This window comes from Nothobranchius furzeri, chromosome 16 (genome assembly GCF_043380555.1).
Source record: "Nothobranchius furzeri strain GRZ-AD chromosome 16, NfurGRZ-RIMD1, whole genome shotgun sequence".
NCBI lineage: Eukaryota > Metazoa > Chordata > Actinopteri > Cyprinodontiformes > Nothobranchiidae > Nothobranchius > Nothobranchius furzeri.
Window position 1 is genome coordinate 40,092,777 of NC_091756.1, and position 26,647 is coordinate 40,119,423.

Consider the following 26,647-nt stretch of genomic DNA (forward strand, 5'->3'; position numbering starts at 1 on the left):
GGGCCGTTCCTGGAAAAAAACTGAGGCGCGAACCGGAAAAGCGTCTGCAGATCACAGTTCGGCAATGGATTATGAAAGAACGGATAACACTCGAAACACGCGGATTCTTCCGATGTAAGAGGTGAGTCTCCTTTTTGTTTTGGTTGTTTTGGCGTCGACATCATCCTAGAGCGAAACGTTCTGTGACTCATAAAAAAACAGTAAAAACGGTGAGAAAGGCTGGCAGTGAAGGGCTTTACCGATCAGGTAATGGCTGGCAGCGAATGAGTCAATATCATTCAACAATTAATACATTTTTTCTTTATTTTTTCTTTAGAAGAACATCAGATCTGCGTAATTGAGGCAATTCCACAAAAAGTTGTCTTCTTTGAAGATCACATTAGGTAAGTTAAGGTCAAATATTTTAGTTTCACTAAATATATAAGTCAGTTAACATTCTGTTCTTTCTTTCAGTAACAGCTAGGGTTATTTTGAAGTGAAGGTGTATGACATTTGTAAAGTTTTAAGTATCAGGCGTGACATTAAAAGCAAACGCTTTGATGCTCCGCCTGAGAATAAATCTGTAAGGCTTGTCACCAGCATTCAGACATCAATTCTGCTTGCTTCACAGCCAGACAGGACACGGTAAAAAAAAAAGCGCTTCCTTGGCTAAAAGCTGTTTTCTCATATTTATATACGCTCCAATAAATGCATTAAATGTAAGGCTGCTTGATTAAGTGAAATCTAATCTCTATTACAATTTGGATTTGAAATAAACAAAACGCAGGCCGTTCGCCTCCTTGTGTCTCACGTCAGAGCGGTGGGGGAGGGGCGGATATTTCGTGGCCGTGACAGTGGAGTTTTAGGCATGGTGCAGCGCCATGCCTGAGCCTATGTAGGGGAAACACTAGGAAAGTGAGTGATGTGCGCATGTACAGCATGATCACGTTACATCGACTGATCAGTCATAAACTTTCCTTGGTGGAGCTAACTCATGCACCAGACCATCTGTTTTACAAGCAAAATAATTTCAAGATGGAGTGAGCCATATTTAATGTGGATTTGTGTTTGATCATGGCTGCAAACTCCCATGCAATGAATGTGAGACATGTGTTTGACTATTTTCATGTCCCCTCCCACCATACCTCCAAATTATCTTGCTGGATAAAATAAGTTACTCTATCTGAGCTAAATTAAAGCTTCTTTCCGGAGTATTTCTCTTATCTGATGGCACCATCTAGTGGCTGGCAAGCATATCACACTGAAAATGTGTTGCTTTGTTTGTTAAAGATCACTACTTCGCGTATCTGTTTGTTTATGTGCTTCTGTAGCCAAAAACACACACACATATATTTGAATGTCTGTTTGAATGACTTTCATTACTACAGGCTGAGATAGGAAACAAGGATTTACCTCCAAGTTTTAAACATTTAATTATGTTTAAATTTAATAACTTCTCAAATTCTGTGACTTTTCTGACTTGTTTGCCCAAGAAAAATAAAGTTAAAGAGATTGAGTCATAAAGGGCAACAATCAGCCCCAAATTATTTGGTAAAAAAAACAACGCAAATAGATAAATAAACGAATTGTAAATGTTACCGGTGTGACTGTAGTGTTTTCACATCTGTTTTCTCTCCGGTTTGTTCCAGTTTACCACCTACTCGGAAATTTTAACTTCAGAATACAAATAGTAGATGTGACAAAAACATGTTTATTTTACAAGATAAACTTTTAAGGGTGCATCTAAAATCAACGTTAAGTACAATTATTTTCCGAGGTACATGGAACGCACCATGACGTCCATCCTCCACACAGCATAGACATAAGTGTAGACGCCGCACCAACCACTGCTGCATATGTTTGGCAGAATTTGCGGGTTCTAATTTTTATAAAATCTATGTAACAGGATGTTTTAGCTAGTCTTTAGCTCCGGAGATACTCCGTGGAGATCTGGAGCTAGAACGGCAAAAGAACGTGTTAATAAACCCGTTCACGCACTCCAGAACGAACACACTCACTTTTACGTTCGTCAGGCAAAACACAAACGAGTTCAGCTTTCATTCATGAAAAAGACGAACAAATTCACAAACCGTCGTTCAATGAAAGCGTTTGGGCACAACACTGATGAGTAGTATTAGTATATGTGTGTTATCAACTTTCAAAATATTGTAAAATAATCTAGATCTCAATTTCAGTCATAATAATCGTGATAACAGTTTTTAGCATAATCAAGCAGCTATAACTATATGTATTTATTGTGGGCAAGTAACAACTTAAAAGTACCTTTATAAAGCACTACTTCAAATAAACCAAACTACTGTTCCCAAAAAAGACTTTTATGAGTTTAAAAAAAACCTAAATACCTATGCTATCTCTCTGTGTATATGTAGCTTTATTAACTTGCACAACGATAAGCGATGCTTTTCTTTTTATTACAGATGGGATGGCCCTGTAAATTGTGCACCAAGGTTTTACCAGTAAAGACTGATATTTTAAAGCATTATAGACTGCATCATGGAACCTATGGACACAGTTGTGCCTTGCCCTGTATTCATGTAGAATGCCCATGCTCTTTTAAAAACTGGAGTTCCCTTCGTTCTCACTTATCAAGATCCCATCAAGCAGTTCATTCCCTCAAGTCACAAGTAGATGTTTCTTACACCTGCATATTATGTCAAAAACAAGGATTCCCAAGTGAAAAAGACTTTTTTGAACACCTAGGTCATCATCTGAAGAATAACGAGACTGTAAAGTGTGTCTTCACAGGGTGTAATCACCAAACAAATATTTATGGGACTTTTGCAACACACAAACACAGAAAACATACTCCACATTCCTTAAAGGATTTCAAACCTGGCATTATCTGTCAAGGGCAATTGCCACACACAGAAGAAGCGCTAGTATTTGAAACGTATAGTGGGGTTGGTGATCACGGTGAAGGAAATTGTGAAGTGAGTAGGGCTAATACACAGTCTGAAGAGGAAGACAGAAGCCTTCTGGTTATTGATTATATAGCATCCCTCTTGTTGAAATTAGAAAGTGTTCATCTCGTTTCAGTTCGGTGCATTGATGAACTGGTAGATGATCTTTACTTTATTTCAAGTTCTGCTACAAAATCATCAGTTAGAGATATTGTTGTTTCACATCTAACAAAAACAAATCAAACCATAGATGAGACATTTGTTTCATCTCTTGTTGAAGAACTGTGCAAATCAAATCCTCTAAGCTTAGCACTCAATAGTGGTGGTCCTCTGTCTTCATCGTTCAGGAGACGAGATTATTTTAAAAAAAACTTTGAAGTAGTTGAGCCTATTGAGTGCATCCTTGAACCAAAAGAGAAGAGTTGTTTTCAGTATGTCCCAATTCTTCAGTCCTTGACTCAGTTATTGGCCAAACAAAATATAAGAGAAAAGATTCTAAGCAAAGAACGTGAGTTACCATCAACTTTATACAAATCATATCGTGATGCTACTATCTATAAAGATAATTCGTTCTATTCAGAAGAACTACGAATTTCTCTTCTACTGTATATAGATGATTTTGAGATTTGTAATCCACTTGGAACATCAAGAAAAAAGCACAAGATAACAGCTGTATACTGGACATTTAACAACAACCCTCTCTCATCTCGATCCACTCTGAACTCTGTGTACTTGGCCCTTTTATGTAAAGCCGTAGACATAAAAAAATATGGCTATGATCAAGTACTTGCCCCTTTGTTGAAAGACATTGCTATCTTAGAACAGGATGGGATCTACATTTCGACGTTGGGACAAAATGTAAAAGGAAGTGTGCTTTGTGTAGCAGCAGACAATCTGGGAGCACACTCAATCAGTGGACTTGTTGAAAATTTTTCTGGACCATTTGTTTGCAGATTTTGTCTTGGTCAGTGATCAGACTTTCAGATAAAGGAGGTGCGGTCAGGTGCATTTCCTCTTCGCACCAAAGAGGAACATGCGTCGCATGTATTGACCATTAAAGCAAATCCTGCTTGGACACATTTTTATGGTGTAAAAAAGTCTTGCCCATTGACTGAAAATCTGAAGTACTTCCATTGTGTCACTGGCTACCCACCTGACATACTGCATGACATTTTTGAAGGCATTGTTCCTTTGGAACTGGGTCTGTGCTTCAGTGTTTTCCTTTCTAAGAAATATTTCTCATTTATTGAGCTTAACAGTGCTATCTTGCAGTTTCCCTATAAATGGGCTGATAAAACTGATTGTCCACAGGCATTACCTGCAAACCTTTCCTCAAAAAAAAAGCTAGGAGGAAATGCTCATGAAAATTGGACCCTCATACGACTCTTGCCATTTATCATTGGGCACAGAATTCCTTTGAATGATCCAAACTGGCTTTTGCTTATGTCTTTAAAAGACATTGTTGAACTTGTCGTTGCTCCAGTCCACAATGAAGAAAGCATTGCCTACCTTGACTACAAGATTTCTGAACACAGATACAGATTCAAGGAAGCATTTCCTGATGAAGATTTCATCCCAAAGCATCACTTTCTGGAGCATTATCCAGGATTGATCAAGGCTTTTGGACCTTTGATAGCTTTTTGGACAATGAGGTTTGAAGCGAAACATAGCCAGTTTAAACGAATAGTAAGGCATACTGGCAACTTCAAGAATGTCCTTTTATCCATGGCTACAAAGCACCAACTTATGATGAGCCATTACCTGCATTCTACAACAATTGAGCCTGCACTTGGTGTTGTTAGAGTAAAGTCAGTGCCATTGGATGTCCTGCATTTAGATATTCAGGCATCAATCAAGCATCTTTATCCTTCACATGATCAAGTACAGCTGGCTGACACAGTCACATATCAGGGAACAAGATACACTCAAGGCATGATTGTGGCCTATGGTTCTACTGCAGGTCTTCCTGATTTTGCAGAAATTATTCAAATAACTATTTTTGCAGAAAGAGTGCATTTTATTTTGAGGACACTGGTGTCTTGGTTTGATGAACATTATCGTGGATATTACTTGGAGAGGACAGATCACACAATTCTCATTGAACAACAAAGCCTTAGTGATATATGTCCTCTTTCAGCTTATGTTGTTGAAGGAAAGCGCATGGTGACTTTAAAGCGCCACATCTGTCTCAGGTGTTGAGAATCATTGTATCTTTTCTCTGTCTTCAGTTTTTCAAGACATGGAGCAAACTGTAAGATTCCGCATCCTAATTGATGATCAAATAAAAAAAGTTACACTCAGCAGTGGGGTACCCTCAACTGTGGCTGAGTTGGTTGCAGCAGTCAAGGAAAATCTGTCCATCCCCACAGATATAAGTCTTCAGTACAAAGATGAAGATTTTGGTGACTTCTTCACCGTAACATCTACAAATGAACTGAAAGATAAAGACACACTTAAAGTTGTATATGCACCTATATGCTTAGATTTGACAGTTGCTGACCAAGAAAGCAACTGTGATGTATCTGTGATGTCCTCCTTTGACAGTGACAGTGCTAGTGGCTCACTGGATTCCCAAGATACTGTCATTTTGAGTCAGTCCACCTTTGAAAGGCAGAACCCCTGGCCTGCTGTGTTTCCCATTCCAACTTTTTCACACAACACTGAGCTTGCTTTGAAACAAGGCAATGAGACATATTTAAAAGAGGGCACCCCGATGACATCACCTGGTTTCAGATCTGACATCCTTGAGCGTCTGGCAGAAGCAATGTTTTCTTATACTGCTTACCCTGATGATGCCCAAAGAAGTGCTGTAGCACAGGCACTAGTTGAGAAGCATCCCTGCTTGAAGGAACCAGGGTCTTTTAATGGAATTTATGGATGGCAGCAAAGCCTGAAATACAAATGTGGAAACTACCGCACAAAACGTAGAGCACTGGGAAGTCCTGAACTCTTGATCAACTCATTGTCACAAAAGCCTGGTGATGAGCAAGAAGTTGCTAAAAACATCAAGAAAGCAAAGAGGGCAGAACTTAATTACCTTCCTCCACATCCACCTGGTGAAACAGACGACACTCTTGAGAATATGAGGCTTGAAATAATAACTGCCAGCAAGAGAAAAGACTGTGGCAAAGACATAAACTACCTGATGACCAGGACATACAGCTTGAGAAGAAAAGAAGTGGTTTCTCAGTCCCCAAGGGTGACAAACTTTATGGAAAGATGGCCCGCTCTCTTCGATACATTTCAGGTCAATGATTATTATTCATGTTTTATTACTGTTCTTTATTTACTTAGTTTAAAGCATTTACTGATAATCATTTGCATTTTTATAGATAAATGCAGAGTTCCAAAGGTGCACTGCTGTTCCTCTACAGTCTACATTCATGTCTCAGCTGGATAAATGTACTCCAAAGCTCCTGGATTTGTTCAGTGCCAAGGGAGGAGCAGTTGGTCAGCGCATCAAGAACTTATTGATGGAACTGATACAGGTGAGTTAAAAAATCATGGTATTACATTAAGTCATCTGTATTCATTTTCAGTTTGAAGTTTTAACTTTGGTTTCAAAGCCCTGAACAGTCCACCTGTCTGAGCATCTAACCCCATACATTAGGGCTGCTCAATTAATCGAATTTTAATCACGATTACGATCTGAGTTTTGAACGATTATAAAAACAAAACAAGCCTCCTGCTCATGTTTCACGTGTGAATCACTCCCGGTTTGGACTGAGCTCATGGGTAAAACACTGCTATTTTGTTAGGTGCTGCGTTCAAGTCCAGTGGAAAGAAGGGGTAAGATGTGACTAGGGCTGCCACAAACAACTATTTTGATAATCAACTAATTGCCACTTTTGTTGACCATTAGTCGACTAATCACGTCATGCAAAAAAGTATAGCTTTTTCCACAAGATGCTTAATATAGCCATCATTAGCTACTAGATTGAAGTGTTATCATTTATGTGCCATCTAATAATAAAGACAAGATGATCGCTTATCAAACAACTTTAAATAACTTTCTAACCTGTTAATACAAATGCTACACAGTAAAGGGAGGTAGGCACCAAAACCCAAAATAAATTGTTTTTTTTTTTTAAAAGCGCTCATAGAATAAACGTCGACTATTAAATTTGTAGTCGACTACTTTGTTTAATTTCATTTTGTTGATGTCATCATGAAGAATCGACTAATCGTGCCAGCAATAGATGTGATCTAAATTGTGTGGGGCAAGGGCTTTCTTGTTTGCCAGCCACAATTTTTGGAATGTACACATATGTGCAGTGGGCTTGATTGCTTGCTTGGTCTAAATCCATAATGAAGTTATATTTCAACCATTTTGCTTTAGGTCAGTGATCCCTACTTATAACTTTTTGCTTATGTGTGGCTGTTTTTCGATGCTCTGCTTCTTTTTGTGGAAATTTGGTTATTATGATGCTTTTTTTGTTTGTTTGTTTGTTTTTCTCGCTGTCATCTTTTTTGTCGTCTACGTTTATGGTGCTTTTTTGTCTTTCTGTGCAGTACTTTGGTAAGTTGTCATGCTGTTTTTTAAACTGATTTATTGTATGGAAGCTTAGTTAATGCTAAATCAAAAGTTACTTTCTTACTTCAAAAGATCGCAGGTGCAAAAGAAAGCAATTTGATGTAAATAAAAATTAATAAAAATAATGCTACGTCTAAATTATTAGACCTTTTCTATTGATATCAACCTTTTACTGGGAAATACCACTACACACGTTTTGTTTGAATGTGTATGTATCAAAAAATTGTGGGTAGTGTGTCAAAAAGAGACTTTTTTTCTGTTGTCAGAATTTTAATTAATTTAATGACTTTTTCATTAACTTTAGGACACAAATGTCTCCACTGTGCAGAAGAGAGACGTAACTCTGAGATGCCTCATTGAGTACATGGGAGAGAGTGGACAGGAACTCATCTCGGACTACTATGTAAGTAAATTATTAGGGCCAAGATTGAATCAATCTGTTGCACAAACTGGATTTGATAAGTAATAAAAATAGGCTACCCTAGTTTTGCATAGTTGTTTTAATAAACATCCACAAAGTATAACCTCCAGGATGATTGAGCACTGAAATTCAGCCGTTGCGCCTGAGCCTATGTAAGGGAAACACTGATGTGTGCAAATGCATCTGTGTGTCTGCTCTGTTTTCACAAATATCCAGTGAGTTATGGGGAGTCGCTGTTCATGTTAACGAGCTCACTTTAACGTTGATTGGTCAAATATACGAGCAAGTTAAGTTTACGTTTACAACAAAATAAACAAGTTTACAAATCGTTCAGTGAACTCTTTAGGCACAACAATGCCATGTTGTACTTGTTAACCTTTCCCTTCTCACCCCCAAATTCCACTACCTCCGCTCCGCTGCGCTCCGCTCCGACACGAACGCCGGAGCAAAATCGGTCCCGTTCTAGTCAATCAGAGCAATTCCACTACTGCGGCCGTGCGCCGCCCTCTGTTCCGGCGTCCGGCAAAAATAGAATCGATCCTATTTTCACCGGACGCCGGAGCACCTCCGCAGTCAATGGACAGAAATCACAAACACCCAACAGGAAAAGGAGCAAGCAGAAATTCCGTTTTTCACAATACATCGATAAACAAAAGGCGTTTTTTGTTTCATATGCACAGATTTAACAACTTTTAACAACTATCAGTGGCGGCTGAAGTTTAAATGCACAAAAATAAGCCATAAATACAGTTTCCACTATCAAAGTAGTCACACTTTGTTGATCCAAACACTGCTGATCTCTCAACACAAATGATGGGCAGATTAAACAGTTCATGCCGATGCTTCTCCCACACAACGGGTGTTTGGATCTAACTTCCGCGTTTATTGCTCGGACTGTATCGCAAGATCTCGAAAATCCCGCGCATGCTTGTTTGCCCACCTCAGGTCTCCGCACCGGAGCGGAGCCGTTGTAGAGCGGGTACCAGTAAAAATTGAGTTCGGAAGCGAGCGGCTGCGGAAGCCGGGGGCGGACCGGAGCGGAGCGGAGGTAGTGGAATTTGGGGGTTAGTCGTACATTTGCAGGATTTCCCCCAGCGCTTTATAAGCCAGGCTTTGCTTGGCCACCCGACACGAACGGCACAACAAAACTAGAGCCCTCCATCATCTTATACTGGTGAGAAACAGCAGCGGAACGTGTGCAGGGAACTCCAGCAACAAAGGAAGAACTCAGCACATTACAGTCCTAATAAATTTAATACATATTAGAGAAACATTTTAACCAAAAAACTCATCTATATTACTGACTGTTGATGTTGAATTACAGTTCAAATTCCATAGCCATCATCCCACACTGATGAAATTTATCTCCGCATTTGACCCATCCCGATGAAGGGGAGTGGTGAGCTGCAGCAGTGGCTGCGCTCGGTAACTATTTGGTAGTTTAACTCCCCAATCCAACCCATTAAAGCTGAGTGTCAAGCTGGGAGGCATTGGGTACCATTTTTAAGATCTTTGGTATGACCTGACCAGGAATCAAACCTCTATCTCCAAGTTCCAGGGCAGACACTCCACTACTAGGCCAGGGGTCGGCAACTCGCGGCTCTGGAGCCGCATACGTCTCTTTCATCCATCTGATGCGGCTCTCTGCTTGTAAAATAATTAATGAATATTTAATTACAATGTATTTTATTTTACTGCATTCATTTTTTATCTGTAGCCAATTCTAAATGTAAAGATTGTCTATGTAAACCAAGCCCCCACAATGCCGCTCAGAAAATGGTCCCAACCCGGAAGTAAGAAAAATTGCAGTTCCACCCTCATCCGCTGGGGGCTGGTACCAGAAGCGAGCAAATCCTCATTGACCCCCATGTTAAAAATGCCATTTTCACAGCAGAAATAAACATGTTTACAGCCTGGTTCAAAAAATGGTTTTTTGTCTAAATTATCTAGTTTATACTCATGACAACTCTGAGGGGGGTGAATTTTTTTCTCACTCTTCTGTTTAAGTGTATTGAAAGCCTAAAATTCTGTATAATTAATGAACATCCGACACACGTGACCGCCGCCTCAGACCCACGTGACCACATAGCTAGCTCCGTGGAAAGGCCTCAGTACAGCCTCGGTCTCTCCTGGAAACTGTGTCGGGATTTTGAGTCTCTGTGCTTGTGAATTCTGTTTTGGATAATATTGGTGCAATTGTTGGACAAAATGACTTGCTGTGGTATTAATTGCACTAATAGAGCGTCCAAGGAGTCTCCACTTCATTTTTTTCGGTAAGTTAAAATCTATATTTGTATTTTATGTCACTGCTGCCTTTAAACTAGCTGAGTTTACCGAAGTAGCCAGCTAACTATCAGTTTAACATGTAGCATGTACTGTTTAACCATGACATTTAAATGTAAAATACGGTAAAATAATTAATAGGGCATATTTAAATGGGTAATAGGGTAAAACCCAGTGCATTTAAGATAAAAATGGGTTGAAATATGACGGGGCGCGCCGCTTGGGGGGACACTTCTGTGCTCTATTCTTTCATCCGGTAATCCCCAGCGGTCAGGCCGGGCAGGCTGATCGATGCGGCGCCTCGCTGCTGCGGGCTGACCGCTTGTGGAACTCGGAGACAGATCTGACCGGAGAAATACTGCAGCTCGTTGAGAAGTCTATAGGGCATACAGCGTTTCCCTTAAATCCCACTGCCACGCCGACAAGATCCCAAGTTTCTTTGTTTTTGTTGGCGCTGTTTACCGAAGAAGCAGCGGGAATACCAGCAACTTTCATCAGACTCCTAAAGTTAGTTTTTGCAGGGGACCCCCTGTATTTTACTGCTCCCTCCTGCAGTCTTCCCCTATTAAAATTTAAAATGTGTAACTTTATGTATTGGGATGAATGACTAATATTCATGTTAACTAAAACGTTAGGTATTTAGGGGGAAAAAACAAAATAATAAACATTATACAGATGTCAAATAAATCAAACTGTAATTAAACTTTATATTTTCAAAGTCTCGATTCTGGATAAAATCCAACAACATATGCTTTATAAATAAACACTACGCATGGCTTTTACACACACACACACACACGTTACATTGTGATTTCTTAGTAAATATTCTATTTGGCGAGAGATAAACTTTATTGTATTTATCCTAGTGGATCTATAATTAAACGGGTAAACTAGCAGTAGTACATCCAACATCAAAGAAAGTAAAATGTTATTATCAGGAGAGGGAGAATGATTAAGTGGTTAGCGGCAGTGTGCTAGATGATGGCCCCCTCCATGAGGCCACCACAGCTCAGCAGAACATCGTTGTAGCTTCTTCTGGGGAGAAAAACACTTAGAGAGAAAATAAAGTTAACAGCTGAAATAGCAGGAAATAGTACAGTTAAAGAGCAGATTGTAGAAGAAAGAAACCCCTGGGTTAAACTGGTCTGTCTACTGCATAATGCTGAACTCTAACATGTGTCCTCAGGGAAGGACCTGATTGGTGTCCAGAACCTGCTGAAGAAGCACCAGGCTCTGCAGGCTGAGATCACAGGTCATGAACCTCGCATCAAGGCTGTCACCCAGAAAGGAGAGACCATGGTGGAAGAAGGTAGAGCAGGTCTGGTCCTGACATGTTTCTGAGGTGTCTGCAGGTTCTGGCTCACTTTGTTTGGGTCCAGGTCACTTCGCTGGTTCAGAACCCTCGGCCCATCAGAACATTCTTATCCACCACGTTCTAACACCAGACCTGTTAACCCGACAGCAACAAGTGGCTCCAACTGACGATGAGACCGGGAAGGAGCTGGTTCTGGCTCTGTACGACTACCAGGAGAAGAGTCCTGGAGAGGTCACCATGAAGAAGGGCGACATCCTCACGCTGCTCAACAGCACCAACAAGGTTCGTGTGCCCTTCACAGCCGAGGAACGACCTCCAGCTCAGAGCGAACATCTCCACACCTGCTTTGTGTTTGTGTGACTTTAGGTTGTTTTACTTGAACTCGCGTCTTTAGCTGAATGAGGATGGAGAGACGGGTCGGACCTGGAGCAGGTCGAGGTCTTGCAGAAGAAGTTTGACGACTTCCAGAAGGTCGGACTTTTCCTCCTCTCCGTCTTCCAGCAGCAGCTGTCAGATCAGCTCAGGTGATAATCAGCAGGTGCTTTTGTCCTGCAGGACCTGAAGGCCAACGAGTCCCGCCTGAGGGACATCAACAAGGTGGCATCTGAACTGGAGTCAGAAGGTCTGATGGCTGAGGAGGCTCCTATGGTTCAGGCTCAGGTGAGCGTCACCTGTCTGCAGCAGCTGGTCCCTCTCACTTCCTGGTTTGTTAACTCTGCTCGTCTCTGTTTGTAGCAACAAGAACATCTGGGTTCTGCTCCTGGAAAGGTGCGTGTTGTCCTCCGCCTCCACCAGAACCAGACGTGGTGTTTTTGTTACCACTCATTTGTTTGTTTACAGGATGAAGCCGACTCTGACCCCGGCTTTCCACAGGAGTCGTCAGCAGCACGTTACTGCAGCAGCACGTCATAGCTGCTGATAGGAACCGCTGTGGTCAACAGAACCTTTTCCACCGGAGCCGTCAGCAGCGCGAGTCGGCCACGTCTCAGGAGCAGCATGTCGCGGGAAGGGCCGAGCAGCAGCTTACGCGAGCAAGACAAGCTGCTGCAGTAACGTGCTGCTGACGGCTCCCGTGGAAACCCGGGGTTAGACGGCGTCACCCTAGAAGGTGAGTTCATTCAGCTGATCAGAGGTCACCTCTGATGGCCGCAGTCACGGCCGACCGTGCTGAAATCACACAGGAATTCAGGTGACCCGGCAGGCACCAGGTGCTGGTGAAAGTGGGGACATGTCAGCTGGTTGCCATGGCTACAGTTATCTTTATGCATCTGTATGACTGCTGACTGGTGTGTGTTTCCTGTGACCTTTGACCTCAGACCGTACGGTTGGGCGTTCAGACGACGGCTAACTTTAATTCCATCAAGGTAAGAGGAAGCTCTTCCCTTCCTGTCTGAGCGATCCGTCTCCAGGTTTCCTCGTCCGGCGTCCAGCCCGCTGGCGTCCACCTTCATCTCACTGGGTTTGGTTTCTCTCCAGGAGCTGAACAACCGCTGGCGCTCGCTGCAACATGCTGGGCAGCGCCCATGAGGTGTAGCGCTTCCACAGGTACCCCGCACACTTATGCGCCGCTTACGGGTCAGTAGAGTTTGGACCCACACTCAGACGGAGTTCTGATGTCTTCTCAGAGACGCTGATGAGACCAAAGAGTGGATCGAGGAGAAGAACCAGGCCCTGAACACAGACAACTACGGCCACCACCTAGCCAGCGTTCAGGCTCTGCAGCGTGAACATGAAGGCTTTGAGCGTGACCTGGCAGCTCTGGGTGATAAGGTCCGCTTTCCTGATTGGTACCAGGACCCGAGTTGTCTCTGGAGACACATTCTTCATGGTTCTGGTGACTACACCCCAGCTGTTCCTGATCAGCGATCAGCGGGGTGCTTTCCTATTTAAGGTGGATGGAGGACACAATTTGACGCCAGAAGATTGCCTCAGTTTTGGTAGTAACCAGCCACTCGTGTTACCTCTAGTGTTCCTAGGATTATATTGGATTTACCATTCTTCAGGATTCCTGTCGACCTCATTGGATACTGACCTCTACTCCAGGATTTGGATATTCAACACACGGACCTTATCACCACCCTCCATAACCCACCTCTCATCTCACCCAGTGCCCCATCCACCAGGACGCCCCGCTTCTCTCCACCTCTGCTCCCTCTCCTGCGCTTCCTCTCTACCTCTCCCTCCTCCAGCCAACACATACACCCACCACAGTAAGTCTGCTGAACACCTCTGCCTGCCTACAATGGATTTTGAAACCAGAACCTAAGCTCACCTGTGTTCTCCCTCCTCCAGACGCTGAGCTGTTGTTGCAGTTCCAACCACAGACTTATCTGTGCACCTTAAGTTCCTCCTTATAAATAAATCATTTTTTCCATCAGTTTTTGGTCAGTGGTGTATTCTGCATGTCTTGGGTTAAGTACCTTCCTCCAAACATGACACTCCTCTTCAAAGAGCAAATCTGTTCAGCACATTCTGACAGACAGACCACCATTCTTCTGTCATGATGCTGTACAGGACATTTTTAGAGTTTTTCTTTTTAAAGATAAATAGGATTACATTTAAATAGCAATACTTTCACATTATCATTTTCCCACACTTCTGTATAACTGTATTTTGTTGTTTTTCAATAAAGAATGACAAATTATTTAAGTTTGGATTTGTTGCACACAAATATACATCTAAAAAATATCTACAAAACTAATGTATACATAACAAGTATGATTGGGTTTTGCAATACGGCACTATTTTAGTAAGATTTTTAAACCAAGTAAAGTTAGTAAAGAACACATTTCTATTGTCTGCTAAGAAACTGTTGGGATTTAAAATGGGCCTGTTGTACAAATAACTTGTAAATGATTATTCCTCACTTTTGTCTTAACCAAAGAAATTCCAGTAATTGAGCAAAAACATTTATTTTTAACACTACATTTTATAAAACAGGGCGCAAAGTGTCGGCACATGTATGTATGTCGATGGTCCACCCCAACCAAACCAGGAGACACAGACGTCAGGGAGGCCAAGGTTGTCTCTGCAGCTCTCTGGGCACCACGCCTCACGTAGCTGTCTCCAATTATCCAAATGGCTATGGAGAAAAAATAACAGGTTTGTCATAATTGTTTAAAGTACAAAACCATACATGAAGTGGTGAGACAGGTATGTGGAACTTACACTTGCTGCTTTGCATAGCTGATGTTGGAGACACACAGGCTGCCATGGTGACATTTAAACAGATCTAACAAAAAAATAAAAATGAAACTTAAAAACTCCCAGACCTCATGTCATATTTACTAATCAGCTATGGCTGATTTATTGTTTGGATCACAGTGAGTTACACTAATTCTAATATATTTTTATTTCTATTATACATACATACTTTTTAACTGTTATTTTCACATGACTGTTATCAGGCTCTCTTGTTCTGGTTCTCATGATAACTCTGTGTCTTCCAGTAAGTTATCTTGTGCTTACTTCATCTGTAGAATGTCTCTTTACTTTTGATAAATTGTACTGAGTCCAGAATAAAGACTAGTTGGCTGTACAAGATACAAACAAGTATAACATTTTGGAAATATATGAAATGTATTTACGCTGCTAATTTAGCTCGAATACTAATAACTGCAATATTTTCCGGACTATAACTCGCACTTTTTTACATTTTCTGGCAGGTCCTGCTACTTATACTCCGGAGCGACTTATATAACAAAATATGTAGGCTACACCGCGCTGCTGCGGGCCGACTCCGACCCACACAAGAATGAGTTCCCCTGTCCCGCTGGGAGGGTTTCAAACACCGCCAGCATCTGTTAGAGCCTGTGGCGGGGTGCTGAGGGCCGGCTCCAGCCCAGGAATGAGCTGTCCTCGCCGGCCGGGAGGGTTTGAAACACCGCCATCCTCTCCTCTGCTGGCTGTTGTTCATTCTGTTATGGTTACCGGTGCTTGTGTTGCTATGTGAAACGCTTGGTCTCAGATTTTGTAAGAAAGATAATAAAATGTCCCCCCAAAATACGACTTAAATATATTTTCTCTTATTCATGATACATTTAATGGCTGGTGCGACTCAGGAGTGATAGCGCCGAAAAAAACTACTGAAAACTTGCTCAAAGCAAAATGTATTCATTACGGAAATAAATTATAAACTTACCGATTTAAAACTTTTTTAATACAGGTACTTCTCACGAACAGGCGCAGAAAACCTCCACCTAAACTCCGTGTGAGGTTCAGTTCGATGGGTGTTCCAGTTAGCTCCGGTTGGGTTGAAGCTAGGTGGCTACATCCGTTAGCTCGGCTCCCACCTCCGCTTTAGCTTTGGGTTAGCCAGGGTTAGCTTCAGGTTAGCTCGTAGCTAGTTCGCCTGGGTGTCGTCACTCGAGCCCAGCCTTACAGCCCCACCCTCAGCGCCTCCTCTCTTCCCTTTTATGGAATTGTCTGGGCTGGACGGAACCTGTGACACGGTCAAAATGGCGGTGGTGGACACCTCCCATTATGGACAGATAACGTGTTATTGAAGCCTATGGAATCGAATTGTCCAGTATATGTACAGTCTATGATGTAAACCTGAACAGGTCACCTGCTTGTGCGTAATCAAATGTCTCTAGGCGCTTTCTGAGCTGAAGAGGATGTGAGGTTCTGGACTGTTCCTCAGACAGGCTCATGGATGCGTCGTAGAGGATGTGAGGTTCTGGACTGTTCCTCAGACAGGCTCATGGATGCGTCGTAGTGTTGGAGACAGGAACAAGCGCTATTAAGCCAAAGATTCATAATCAGGGAACATTTTCTAAGTGACTAGTCTCTGAGAGACCGGGTTTAGAAAACACAGAATCTTCCTGCATGGTTCTGGTTCTGCGATGCGTTCCAAGCCCCCGATCTACACATCTTCAGCTTGCTGTTCACCATACGCATGCGCTGACGGCGAGCTGCGCTGAGCTCAGTGTCCATCTCAAATGTTCTGATGGTTATCTTTTCCTGATTGATGTAGCTACCTCCACGATGTGTGTAACGATAAAAATGTCAGCGCATCTGTAGGCTTGAGATTTCTCCGTCAAAATAAACACTCAAATACAGGAAATATCCGGTCCGTGCGAACCCTGTCATTTAACTATTTTGCCTTCTTGTGAAGATGGTTGCAAACAGAAACATTAAACCTGATTAACACCAGAGCCACGCACACTGCGCCGTTATCTCAGTCAGTGCGAATGAGGAAAATAACAGAACTGATTGGATCCTTGGGTGTGAAAGGTTCGGGAGCAAAAAAGAAAGGGCTCACGGGCCAGATGTGGCCCGTGGGCCGCCTATTGAGTACCGCTGATGTAGATGAACACATACAATTTAAAGCTTTTTTTTATTTTATTTATTTAATGTTAGCTCTTCAAGTCATGCAGCATTTGCATTAAAAATGCCATAGAAATTAATGTTACTGAGACACAAATAATTCTGGCTAAAAAGTCAGGAACTGATGATTTTGGTATTTGTGTTAATTTTTTTAATTGATGTTTTGCCATTGTCTTTGTTTGTCATTAAGGGAAGCCCAGAGACCAGCGTGCACGAGGACCTAAAACTGCGCAGCATGATGATCTACATTTGCCATGATCCAGATGCTGTAGGAATAATCATCGAGGGAGTGCCGGTGCTCACTAATCTTGGCAGTCTAGCCAAAGCATGCAGCATGCTTCTCGGTCTGACATACGCCCTGAACCTCCAATATCCTACCAAACTTGTCAAAACGTTTGAAGTTTTTCAGAGACTTTTTGTGGGTCTTGATACACTCCGCCCAAAACCAAGCTCCAGGTACATGACTCTGAAAAACAAACTTCTTACCTAGGCAGCCAACTTGAGTGTGGCCCCTACACTTCTGAACAGCAGGTCTGTTGTGTTCGTTCAATAATAAAATGTGTTTTTCAATGACAAAAGGCAATTGTTCCAGATATTGCTCTGGGTTGTCATGTGACAGTTTTTTTAAGCTGAGATGGGTTCTGTTCAAAAGTAGTTTGGATAACACTTGAAAATTACTTGTTAAATGACTTGTTCTTTAAAGTGAAATGTCAAGTATATAAACAACAAAACACTACAAATTTTGAGAGGTTCAGCTGTACTTCATACAAATATGTTCATGTATTTTTCGATTGAAATGCTTCCAGATTTTAGGTGGAAAATGCTTCATGTTGTCATTGACAGTATGAGTTTTGTGAGCATAGGTCTCACACCGTTCCGGTGTTTACTGTGATGTAAATGTTTTACAGTAATATGTGTATGGCTTGTAAAAATCTTTACAAAAGTTGTAAGATTTACAATTTACAAATCTTGTTAGTATTTACTTCAGTGCCACTGTTTCAATGATTTTGGAAAAATAAATGTTGAAAGTGGACTATTTACAGCTTCACAGTATTTATCATTATTTACTTTTTACATTTTAAAAACTGTTTTAGTATTGAAAAGTTGAATTAAATCTAAATAATTTCAATTTTTGGTTTATTTTTTGGAATAACATCAAAGAAAGGTTTCAGTTCATATAAAATAATGAAGATTATTAATTTTTCCATAGTCCAAATACTAAGTTTAACAAACTTTAAAAATTTGTTTGGGAAATGCTGCCTTGATTATTTTTGAATAATTTAAATCTCACAGGTTTTAGTGTAGAAAAAACGTGAAATTATTAAGTTGTACCTACTTAAAATAATAGTTAGTTGACCAAACTCAAAAAAATTGTTTGGAAAATCTTGACTTAATTTTTTGGAGTAATTTGAAAGACACAGGTTTTAGTGTAGAAAAAAGGTGAAATTATTAAGTTGTACCTACTCATATTGCTGGTTAGTTGACCAAACTTACAAAATTTGTTTGGAAAATGTTGCCTTATTTTTTTTGAGTAATTTGAAAGAAACAGTATTAACAGTGCAGGGAGAGAGGGCCCTCAGGTAAAGACTCCATCATATCAATCATCACTGGCTTCTGCAGACAGCCTCCACTACCAAAGCAACTTAGATGTGTTCATAAGTGTGCTGTATCAATCCATCATGTCATGTTGCATTGCATTGTATTTGGAGATGCACCCTCATTACCCCAAAGCAAGTATTAAGTACAAGAACTGATGGAGTACCTGCTGAGTACCGATAACAGTGGATGTTGTTGACCTAAGTCACGGTTTTGTTCAGGTTAAGTATTAAAGGGGATAAAAGCCATCTCTTTCTAAACAAACAATCATTTTAATCTGATGAAACTTAGACTTGCTCGTGTCTTCCAGAGTCTGCAGCAGAGTAAGATGCTGCTGCAGCTCAACTGAGAGCTGAGTGTCACGCTACGTAAAGTGGTAACGCTCCAGTGGTGCCACTGGTATAGTATAGCTATAAATATATTGTGGTGATTAAAAATAAAATGAAAATAATTAAAGAAGTGAATCTCTCACATTTGTCTTAAAACCTCCACCAATTATACATTGGGGACAAGAAACAACCATTAGACCATCCGGTTGTCGGTCTCACCAAACCGCTGCACTTCCCTGGGTCCTCCACTTATTCCACACTCATGTATTTAGCAACAGAACATAACTGGTGTGGTTCTCCACTCAATAATATCAGATGGAGGAACAGCCGGCTGCTACCACTTCAACTTTAGGACAAACTACCAGAGTCCCAAAACGAAAAGCACCATTTGAAGTCACGGACAACAAAAGATGTTTGAATAAAGCAACTGGTTCTCGTTTCCTCTGGGAATATGGGTTTACAACAGTTCTGGCGGAAGCGTCTCAGGAAAGATCCCCGAGGGGGAGGGGTGGGTGTTCTGTGTGTGTGTGTGTGTGTGTGTGTGTGTGTGTGTGTGTTTGCAGTCAAAACCTAGCTTGTTCTGTGGATTCACTATAGCAGCTCCTACTTTATCATAAGCCATCATATCATGTTGTTTTGTATTGCATATGTTTGTGTCATCTTATAGCTTTTTAAAATCATATCTCGTTGCATTTCATCCCATCATACAGCATAGTATTCTTTTTCATTGTGTCATATTACTTTGTATACTATTTTCATTCTTTGATAACTAAAACTCAAGGTACTTTGTTTGTATTTTTGATATCATGCACTTAGTTTAAGTCAGCTGACAGAGAATTCCCCAGAATAAGATCAGAAGAAAGTCAACAGAAGGGAGATTGATTCAGACACGAGTTAAATAAGATCAATGAGGATGTAATTTAGTTAAAGTATAAACATTCAATCATTCAGACATGAGATCAAATTTGCATTCATTCAAATGTTCCCACAACAGAGCTGGTGAAATCTAGGTCTCCTGCACCACATTTACCAGTATACATAGGGAGGCATAAACAACAACCGTGTGTTTGTGTGAAATTTGAAGTTAAATAAAAAGAAAATAATTAGGTAATTTGTCTGCATTATGGAAAAGTTTGGTTTGCTTTTTCTTACAGTAATGAGCACTGTTATTGACTGGAGAAAACCTTATTTTTCACTTCCCCTGGGGATCTCTATTGTATTTTTTTTGTTGTTTTGTTTTTTTGTCTGAGAAGAGATGCTGCATCTTCAGTCTGACTAAAAATGCTGTTGCAAGCATACTTGTTTTCTGTGTATTTGGCTCAAGTGCTGTAAAATTTATGCTTAGAAGCGGCACAAAAATGGTGAGGAAAAGTAGTAAAAATATGTAGGGAAAATGCACCAAAGGTCCAATAAAAACTACTTTTGAAGGACCTTTAGAAAATTTTAAGAAATTTTGACAAGCGCTTTAAAAATCTCAAGTTAGTCTTGCTGTTGGAAGGCAAAATATAAAAAGTCAAGAGTGAGTCAAATAGGCCATGAGCTTCTTAGAATCTGAGTGAATTTTGATTTGATACAACTTTTAAAATTTCTATGAAATTATAAACTTACGCCAGCCATATGGTTTAGTGTTACACTCACTGGACACTAGGGGCTGCATGACTTAATTTCTTTAAAGTTGTCAGCCAAGTATTGAAAATCGAGTCGACTTTGACTAGTCGTTGATGATGTCATACACCTGAAGCGGGCTGGTTCGCTGGAGTTGTTGACATTTGAAATTGCGTCCACATTTTCTAAGTTAACACATTTCTTTTAACAATGGTAGTTTCTGCATCTTTACTGTTCCCCTGCTTCAGCCCTCTCCCCCCTCCCCCTGCACAGTGGCCGCAAACTCCGTGATGCGCCTGCAGCCTCTCAGAGTTCCTGCTGCTCTAAATATTAAAATAATTATTTCATTTTCTGTTCCTCACTCCTGATTACCTTCAATGGTGTCTGTTTGTTGCAACCACCAGGTACAAAAACTAACTTGTTTTTATTTGACTATTTTTCTGTCCTGTCTGTTTATTATCTTCCTGCATCTCCTCTCAATCCTAAAGAAAAACTGCTACCTGGGTTCATTTATATTCACCTTATGAGTTACCTTTGAACTGCAGTTCTAAAAGATCTACCGACCGCAAAAACAGCGGAGTGCGAGCTGGCCGCACCAGTGAGGTGAAGTCACCGGAGGACAAAACAGGTGATGCGCTCCGCTCCACAGCAGCGAAACGCATCAGGCACAAATAAAAGGCAGAAAACATAAAAGGAAATGAGCCGACATGAACAATCACGTGTTAAATTAGTTTTTGAGGTGGTGACACCTAATTTGATAATGTTACTGTGGCCGTGCTCAGGACGCAGATGTCTGGAGCACGTCAACGATCAGAGCTTTGCATGTGCAAGCTGGTTAATGTTAGGATGGGGGTGAGGGGAAGGTAAATTGCAAGAGGGTAAAGGTCACAATTCAGTCAAATGTCCATTTTACGGCGGGCGTCAGATACCGACGCTCTGGCACAGCGCGTCGGTATCTGATGTGCAGGGGCTCGTCACCTGCTGTCTTTTCCGAGGACTCAGTCTTGTCGGTCATTATCACGGAACAGCGACTAGTCTATGAAAGGCATAAAAAGTCACTACAGAGCAGTGAAGTCGACTAGTTGATGCAACCCCTACTGGACACACACACACACACACACACACACACACACACACACACACACACACACAGAAGTGGTCTTGATAAGTAGCTGTGACATGCAAAGAAAAATGTCAGCAGTGTATCCTGATACAACAACACTCGTCAACTGTCCTGCAGCAGCTGGCTCATGCACTTGCAGTGAAAACAATAGACGCTGGTGTTGTCATTATGCAAATATGCTGCTGCTTTGTTTGGGACTATAAATACGTGATGAAAAGTGACTAGCTTTATAGGAGTGTTACTGGCTTTGTGCCAGCTGTATTTGAGTTGTGCACTTACCTCCCAGAGTTTCTTGTTGTTAGACTTCTTGACAGGATGGCTGAGGAAACATTTGTTCAAGTTTTATAATGACCAGATTCAATAAACTCAGACGAAAAATTGTACAAAAAGAAACGACTAACCGAGCAAACTCAGGACTGCAAACTGCAACATAAGCTGTGTTTTTCTGCTATGAACTCAATTTCTTTGTGGTTGGATGATTTCACTTGGCAAGTTTATTGCTCCACTTTAAATGCAGACATGGGTAAATCCACAGTATTTACTGAGATAACTGAAACCGACAAATCAATGTTGAAAACAAATGTTACTTATGAAAATCGGACTGATTTTAGGTTGTTGTTCACCAAAGTGAAAATGGAAATGAATTGGCATGGACAAAATTTATAAGACAAAACAACTGTGACCAAAGAAACATTTTAAACTAGGATGTGTCCTGTAATTAGTATCACAGGTATCTTCAATCTTGTGGTAGTCCTTCTTTGTTAACGTTCATTCTGTTGTTTATCCAATGAAATTTTTTGTGACTCTTCATTATACACGGAGTAAACTGAGCTTGTTTTAACCTTTGCCAGCATGTTTGTGTCCACTGCCGCTTTCGTCAGAGCAACCACCGATGCAGGTGGCGTCACTGCCGTTTACCTACAGACAGCAGAAGACGATATCGCCTTCTACTGCCCGTGCCTTCTCCGTTGATCACTAAGTCCCATTAGGGGTCCAGCGTGTATACTCCTTCATCCCTGTTCATGGTCCTGGATCCACATCTTCTTAACTCAATCGCTTCTTTAACCCTTTGATGCATGAATTATGAAATCTTCAACCATGATTTTTTTAAACCATTTTTTTTCATTCATCTTTAGGTGTGAATGAAACAAATTTCAACAAATATTTTTTGTAACATTTAATAATTTACAAATCATTTATTACATGTCCACTTCAGTGGACAGCGTGCATTCTAAACATAAAATATGTTGGCTTGACTTACTGAAGTCCAAATGGAGGGGCTCAAACGCAATAAAGTCTTCAACAGCTGTGCTTAATAGCAAAAAAAATTTAAATAAAAAATAAATAACAATTTTGAGTACCTATCCACTCTAGTGACCATTATGCATCAAAGGGTAAAATCATTTTTTGAATTTCTGTTCTGTGTTTTGAAGCCAAAACCAGCAAAAACATTTCCATACATCAAAGGCATAACAGAAAAGATAATAACAGCGATGAAAAAACACAACAACACCAAATATCATCAGAGCAAAAATGTGAAGTCACACAAGGAATACCATAAAAACTCTGCAAGAAAACAAGCATAGGGGAAACTGGACACAAACTCAACACATGAAAAATAGAACATAAAAAGAAGTGTGACAAAGAAACAAGTGGAAGGCAAAACAAGAGGAAGAAAGCACAAGAAAGAAATCAGCAATAACAGACTACTGCACAAGAGAAAATCATAATAGACTTGGACAGCACATGGATCATAATCACAGAACACAGAAGCGATTGAGTTAAGGAGACGTGGATCCAGGACCATGAACAGGGACGAAAGAGTATACAGGTGCTGGACCACTCATGGTACTTGGTGATCAGCAGAGAAGGCGTGGGCAGTAGAGGGCGATATCGTCCTCTACTGTCTGCAGATAAACGGAACTGACGCCACCAACATCTGTGGTTGCTCTGATGAAGGCGGCAGTAGAAGTCGAAACATGTTAGCTAAGGTAAAACAAGCTTAATTTGCTCCGTGTATGATGTAGTCACAGTGCTGTTTGGTATCAGAGTGTGTACCTCACTGAACAGAGAGAGAAGGGGAGGGTGTCTGCGTATACTGCTACTTTTAATAAGAGTCACGTTCTTTTTTAGACATAAATGTTGGCATTTAATCCATCGTAACAGGGTTTTTTATAAATCTGGTTGTATGTAATAGTACCATTCTATTTGTAATTCTATCTAGAGTAAAAAGAAGATATCCATTTTGGGTACACTTTACAGAATAAAATTGAATTCTAATAGGATTACAATTGTATTTCGTTCCAGAGCAAAATTCAATACCATTTAGAATAAAGTTCTATTTAATTCAGAGTAAAATATGTTGTTAGTGAGAGTAAATTTGACCTATTACTAGAGTTAAATTTATTTCCACTGTGAGTAACATTCTATTCAACTTCGAGTAAGTCTATAATAGAGTAAAAATAAATTTGCACAACACAGAGTAAATTTTCATTTTGTGGAGTAAAATTTTTGCACTAATGAGAGTAAAACTTACTCTGTAAAATCGACTCTGTTATGAGAGTAAATTTTACTCTATTTAGACTGGGACCAAATGTAGTCTTTGTCAGAGTAAAAGTTTTTTCAATTTGAGTAAAATTTACTCTATAAATTTTTCTGTGTAGCCTCCTGCTTATTAACATCTGCAGTAATAAAAACAGAACACAAGAACTTAATCCCAGACCCCCAATCAAATTAAAATAACCCCATCCTCAATTTTGTATTGAAAACCCCCACATAAACGCGTCCAACTGGCACCACAATAACCACGGTCTAAAAAGAGATCCAAAAACATTAAAGATATTAGTAGATCAAGTCCAAAGTCCAAGTGTAAACAAGCCAAGGCCAAACCATTTAAAATCTTGTTGGTCGTTGATAAAATTCTCATACACATTGCATTTTTATTACGCCTGGCTGTCCCTTTATATCGAACTAAAGTATTTGAGTAAAAACACATAAACACTTTCCTGGTATTATTGATTCTATGTAATCACAGGTCTTCATGAACTCATGGTGGTATCCTAATAAATCCCCTTCAAGACAGAAATAATCATCCTGCCTAATCCTGGGACAAATAACCTAGATTTAAATCAATAGCATGCTAATTGAAACTAATAACATTCATTTATTTTCATGAGAAATGCAAAAGGATCCTTTCTGAAGAAAAACCTGACAGTTAGAAGCATAGGTCCCTGTCCCCGGCGCTGGGCGTGATGGATAATTCCTGCCTGCTCCCCTCATTGCTCCTGCATGAAGACACAGCCGTGTATAAACTTTATATAAAGTCGGTGATGAATGCCGGCTGGATGAAAGACACAGTGTTTCAGATGTCATCTACAAAGGCAAACATGATAAATGTCATTGACTGCACTATCATTGCTGTGGAGCAGTTACAGGAGTAGCAGGTTCAGCAGAAGTGGTTTGTGTGTTTTCCTGTGTGTGAACATCGCTATTCATGGCAGCCAAATAAATGTCAATGTAAAAAAAAAAGAGAATTAAAGATTTTCATTTCCCAGAGGTGGCACTCTAATAAACTTGATCTCTCATTTTGTTTGCAATTTTTCCTCCTGTCAGGAGTTGATCATTTGCCAGCCTCTGTGTGTCATGTTAAACCATTTTATAGTGATTAAGAATGGGAAAATGCCTCTCCCTATGGTATAATTCTCTAAAAAGAGATGTCAATTTGTTATTGTTCCTTTTTCCCACCCTTCACTTGAAGCCTTTACTCGCATCACAGATTCAAACGTGCCTTTTTAAGAGGCAGGAGCAGAGGGAACTGCCCTTTATTCAGCTGCCTCTGACATCGCGAGCTGTTGCTTATACATTATTGCCGTAATTAAGATCTCTACGCTCTGAACCTTAACGGTGAGGAGATCTAATAAAGCATTGTTCAGCAGGGGTTGGCGCCCTAATCGCTGATAAGGACTTGATAAAGCCTGAGTCTGCTTCTCTGAGGGTTTTAGAGCTGTCGGGAGGGCAAAGGCAGGCAGGTTTCAACTTTGATACTGATCTATACATGATAATCACATTAGATGGAGGCAGAACTTAATAATGGATACAAAGCCAGAGGGTGTCATCTTTTAGTTTCCATTTAGCTTAAGCAGACACATTATTAAAGACCAAGTTCACCCCCCACCCCCCCCACCCCCACCCCCCCAAAAAAAACATTAGCAGTGGTTTCTAGTATAAGTGAATGTCTTGTGAGTCGATCTCTGTGGGGAAGAAAAAGCTCTGGCACGCCTGTTTCTGGAAGTAAAATTTAGCCAGAGGAGGGAAGCAGAAGAATTTAGGATTTGGAGTCTTATTTCCTGATATTCAGACATCTCACCTTTGATTGGCTAGCAGCAACACTACTACTGACTCAGTTTGCTTTGCAACGTGGATGTTTTATCTCCACAAATAACACAATCGTGAGCCAAGATGAGTGAGTCCATAAATGCTTATTTTCAGTGTGACGTAGATCTGAGTGGCTTTTCAAATCCAAGCATTTCTCTGTCTATTTTCTATTGACAGTTAATGGAGGAAATAGGGATAGAAGACTATATTCATTTTCAGCCTGCATGTAAAACTCAGAATGAACTATCATGTTTCAATAGTAAAAATCCCCCAAAAAGTAAAAAACGGTTTCTCAGTGAACTTCGTATTCATTGATAAATAGGAGTTTTTCAGTCAATTAAAAGCCCATCTTTGCAGCGGTCCATTCTAAGTTTTACTCTGAAGGAAAAACGCTCCGGTGCGCTTGTCTCAGCTCGGAGAATTCAGCCAGAGGAGAAGGTAACTTCAGGCGGCAGGATTTGGAGTTTTATTTCCTGATAATTTGTACATCTTGCTTCATAATGGATAACAGCAAAGCGACTCTATCACTGACTCAGTCTGCTCTGCAACGTAGATGTTTTATTTCCACAAATAACACGAGCCTCTAGTTCTACCATGTGGTGGAGTTGCTAATGCTAATGGTTAGCTTCTACTAAATGAGACATTCTCTGCTGCTTCCTGGACGCTAAAACAACAGCCTTCAACATCATGAGTCAAGTTGGGTGGGTCCACGAATGTTAAGCGACAGTGTGACGTAGATGTGACGTAGATCTGTCAGGCTTTTCAAATCCTAGAGTTTCACCATCTATTTTCTATCAGTAGCTAATGCAGGAGATAGGTGTAGGAGACTATTTTCATGT

The 26,647-nt window shown here is 40.7% G+C and overlaps 1 protein-coding gene and 1 long non-coding RNA gene across 15 annotated transcripts in view; one reads left to right on the top strand and one right to left on the bottom strand.

Moving 5' to 3' along the window:
* LOC107387556 (adenosine kinase) overlaps positions 1-26,647 on the top strand; it is a 194,848-nt gene that overhangs the window by 155,211 nt on the left and 12,990 nt on the right. Inside the window, exons 1-6 of one of the 14 annotated variants that reach the window (XM_070545641.1) lie at positions 42-121; positions 317-383; positions 5,129-6,147; positions 6,233-6,388; positions 7,739-7,837; positions 16,972-17,819. The exons of 2 other annotated variants lie outside the window; for them this stretch is intronic. In XM_070545641.1, the coding sequence (XP_070401742.1) occupies positions 5,140-6,147; positions 6,233-6,388; positions 7,739-7,837; positions 16,972-17,271 (1,563 nt within the window). In that variant the 5' untranslated portion in view covers positions 42-121; positions 317-383; positions 5,129-5,139 and the 3' untranslated portion in view covers positions 17,272-17,819. Of the gene's footprint in view, positions 1-41; positions 122-150; positions 384-2,417; positions 4,077-5,128; positions 6,148-6,232; positions 6,389-6,658; positions 6,933-7,738; positions 7,838-11,324; positions 11,461-11,517; positions 11,566-11,600; positions 11,706-16,971; positions 17,820-26,647 lie in introns of those variants that run through there. 11 more of the 14 variants (XR_011516906.1, XR_011516907.1, XM_070545640.1 and 8 more) reach the window with 11 other exon arrangements.
* On the bottom strand, positions 14,350-15,695 carry LOC129163976 (uncharacterized). Its single transcript, XR_008563774.2, has 3 exons — positions 15,595-15,695; positions 14,622-14,685; positions 14,350-14,535 (listed from the first exon to the last, which is right to left on the bottom strand). It is a non-coding gene; the product is annotated as an uncharacterized lncRNA (long non-coding RNA).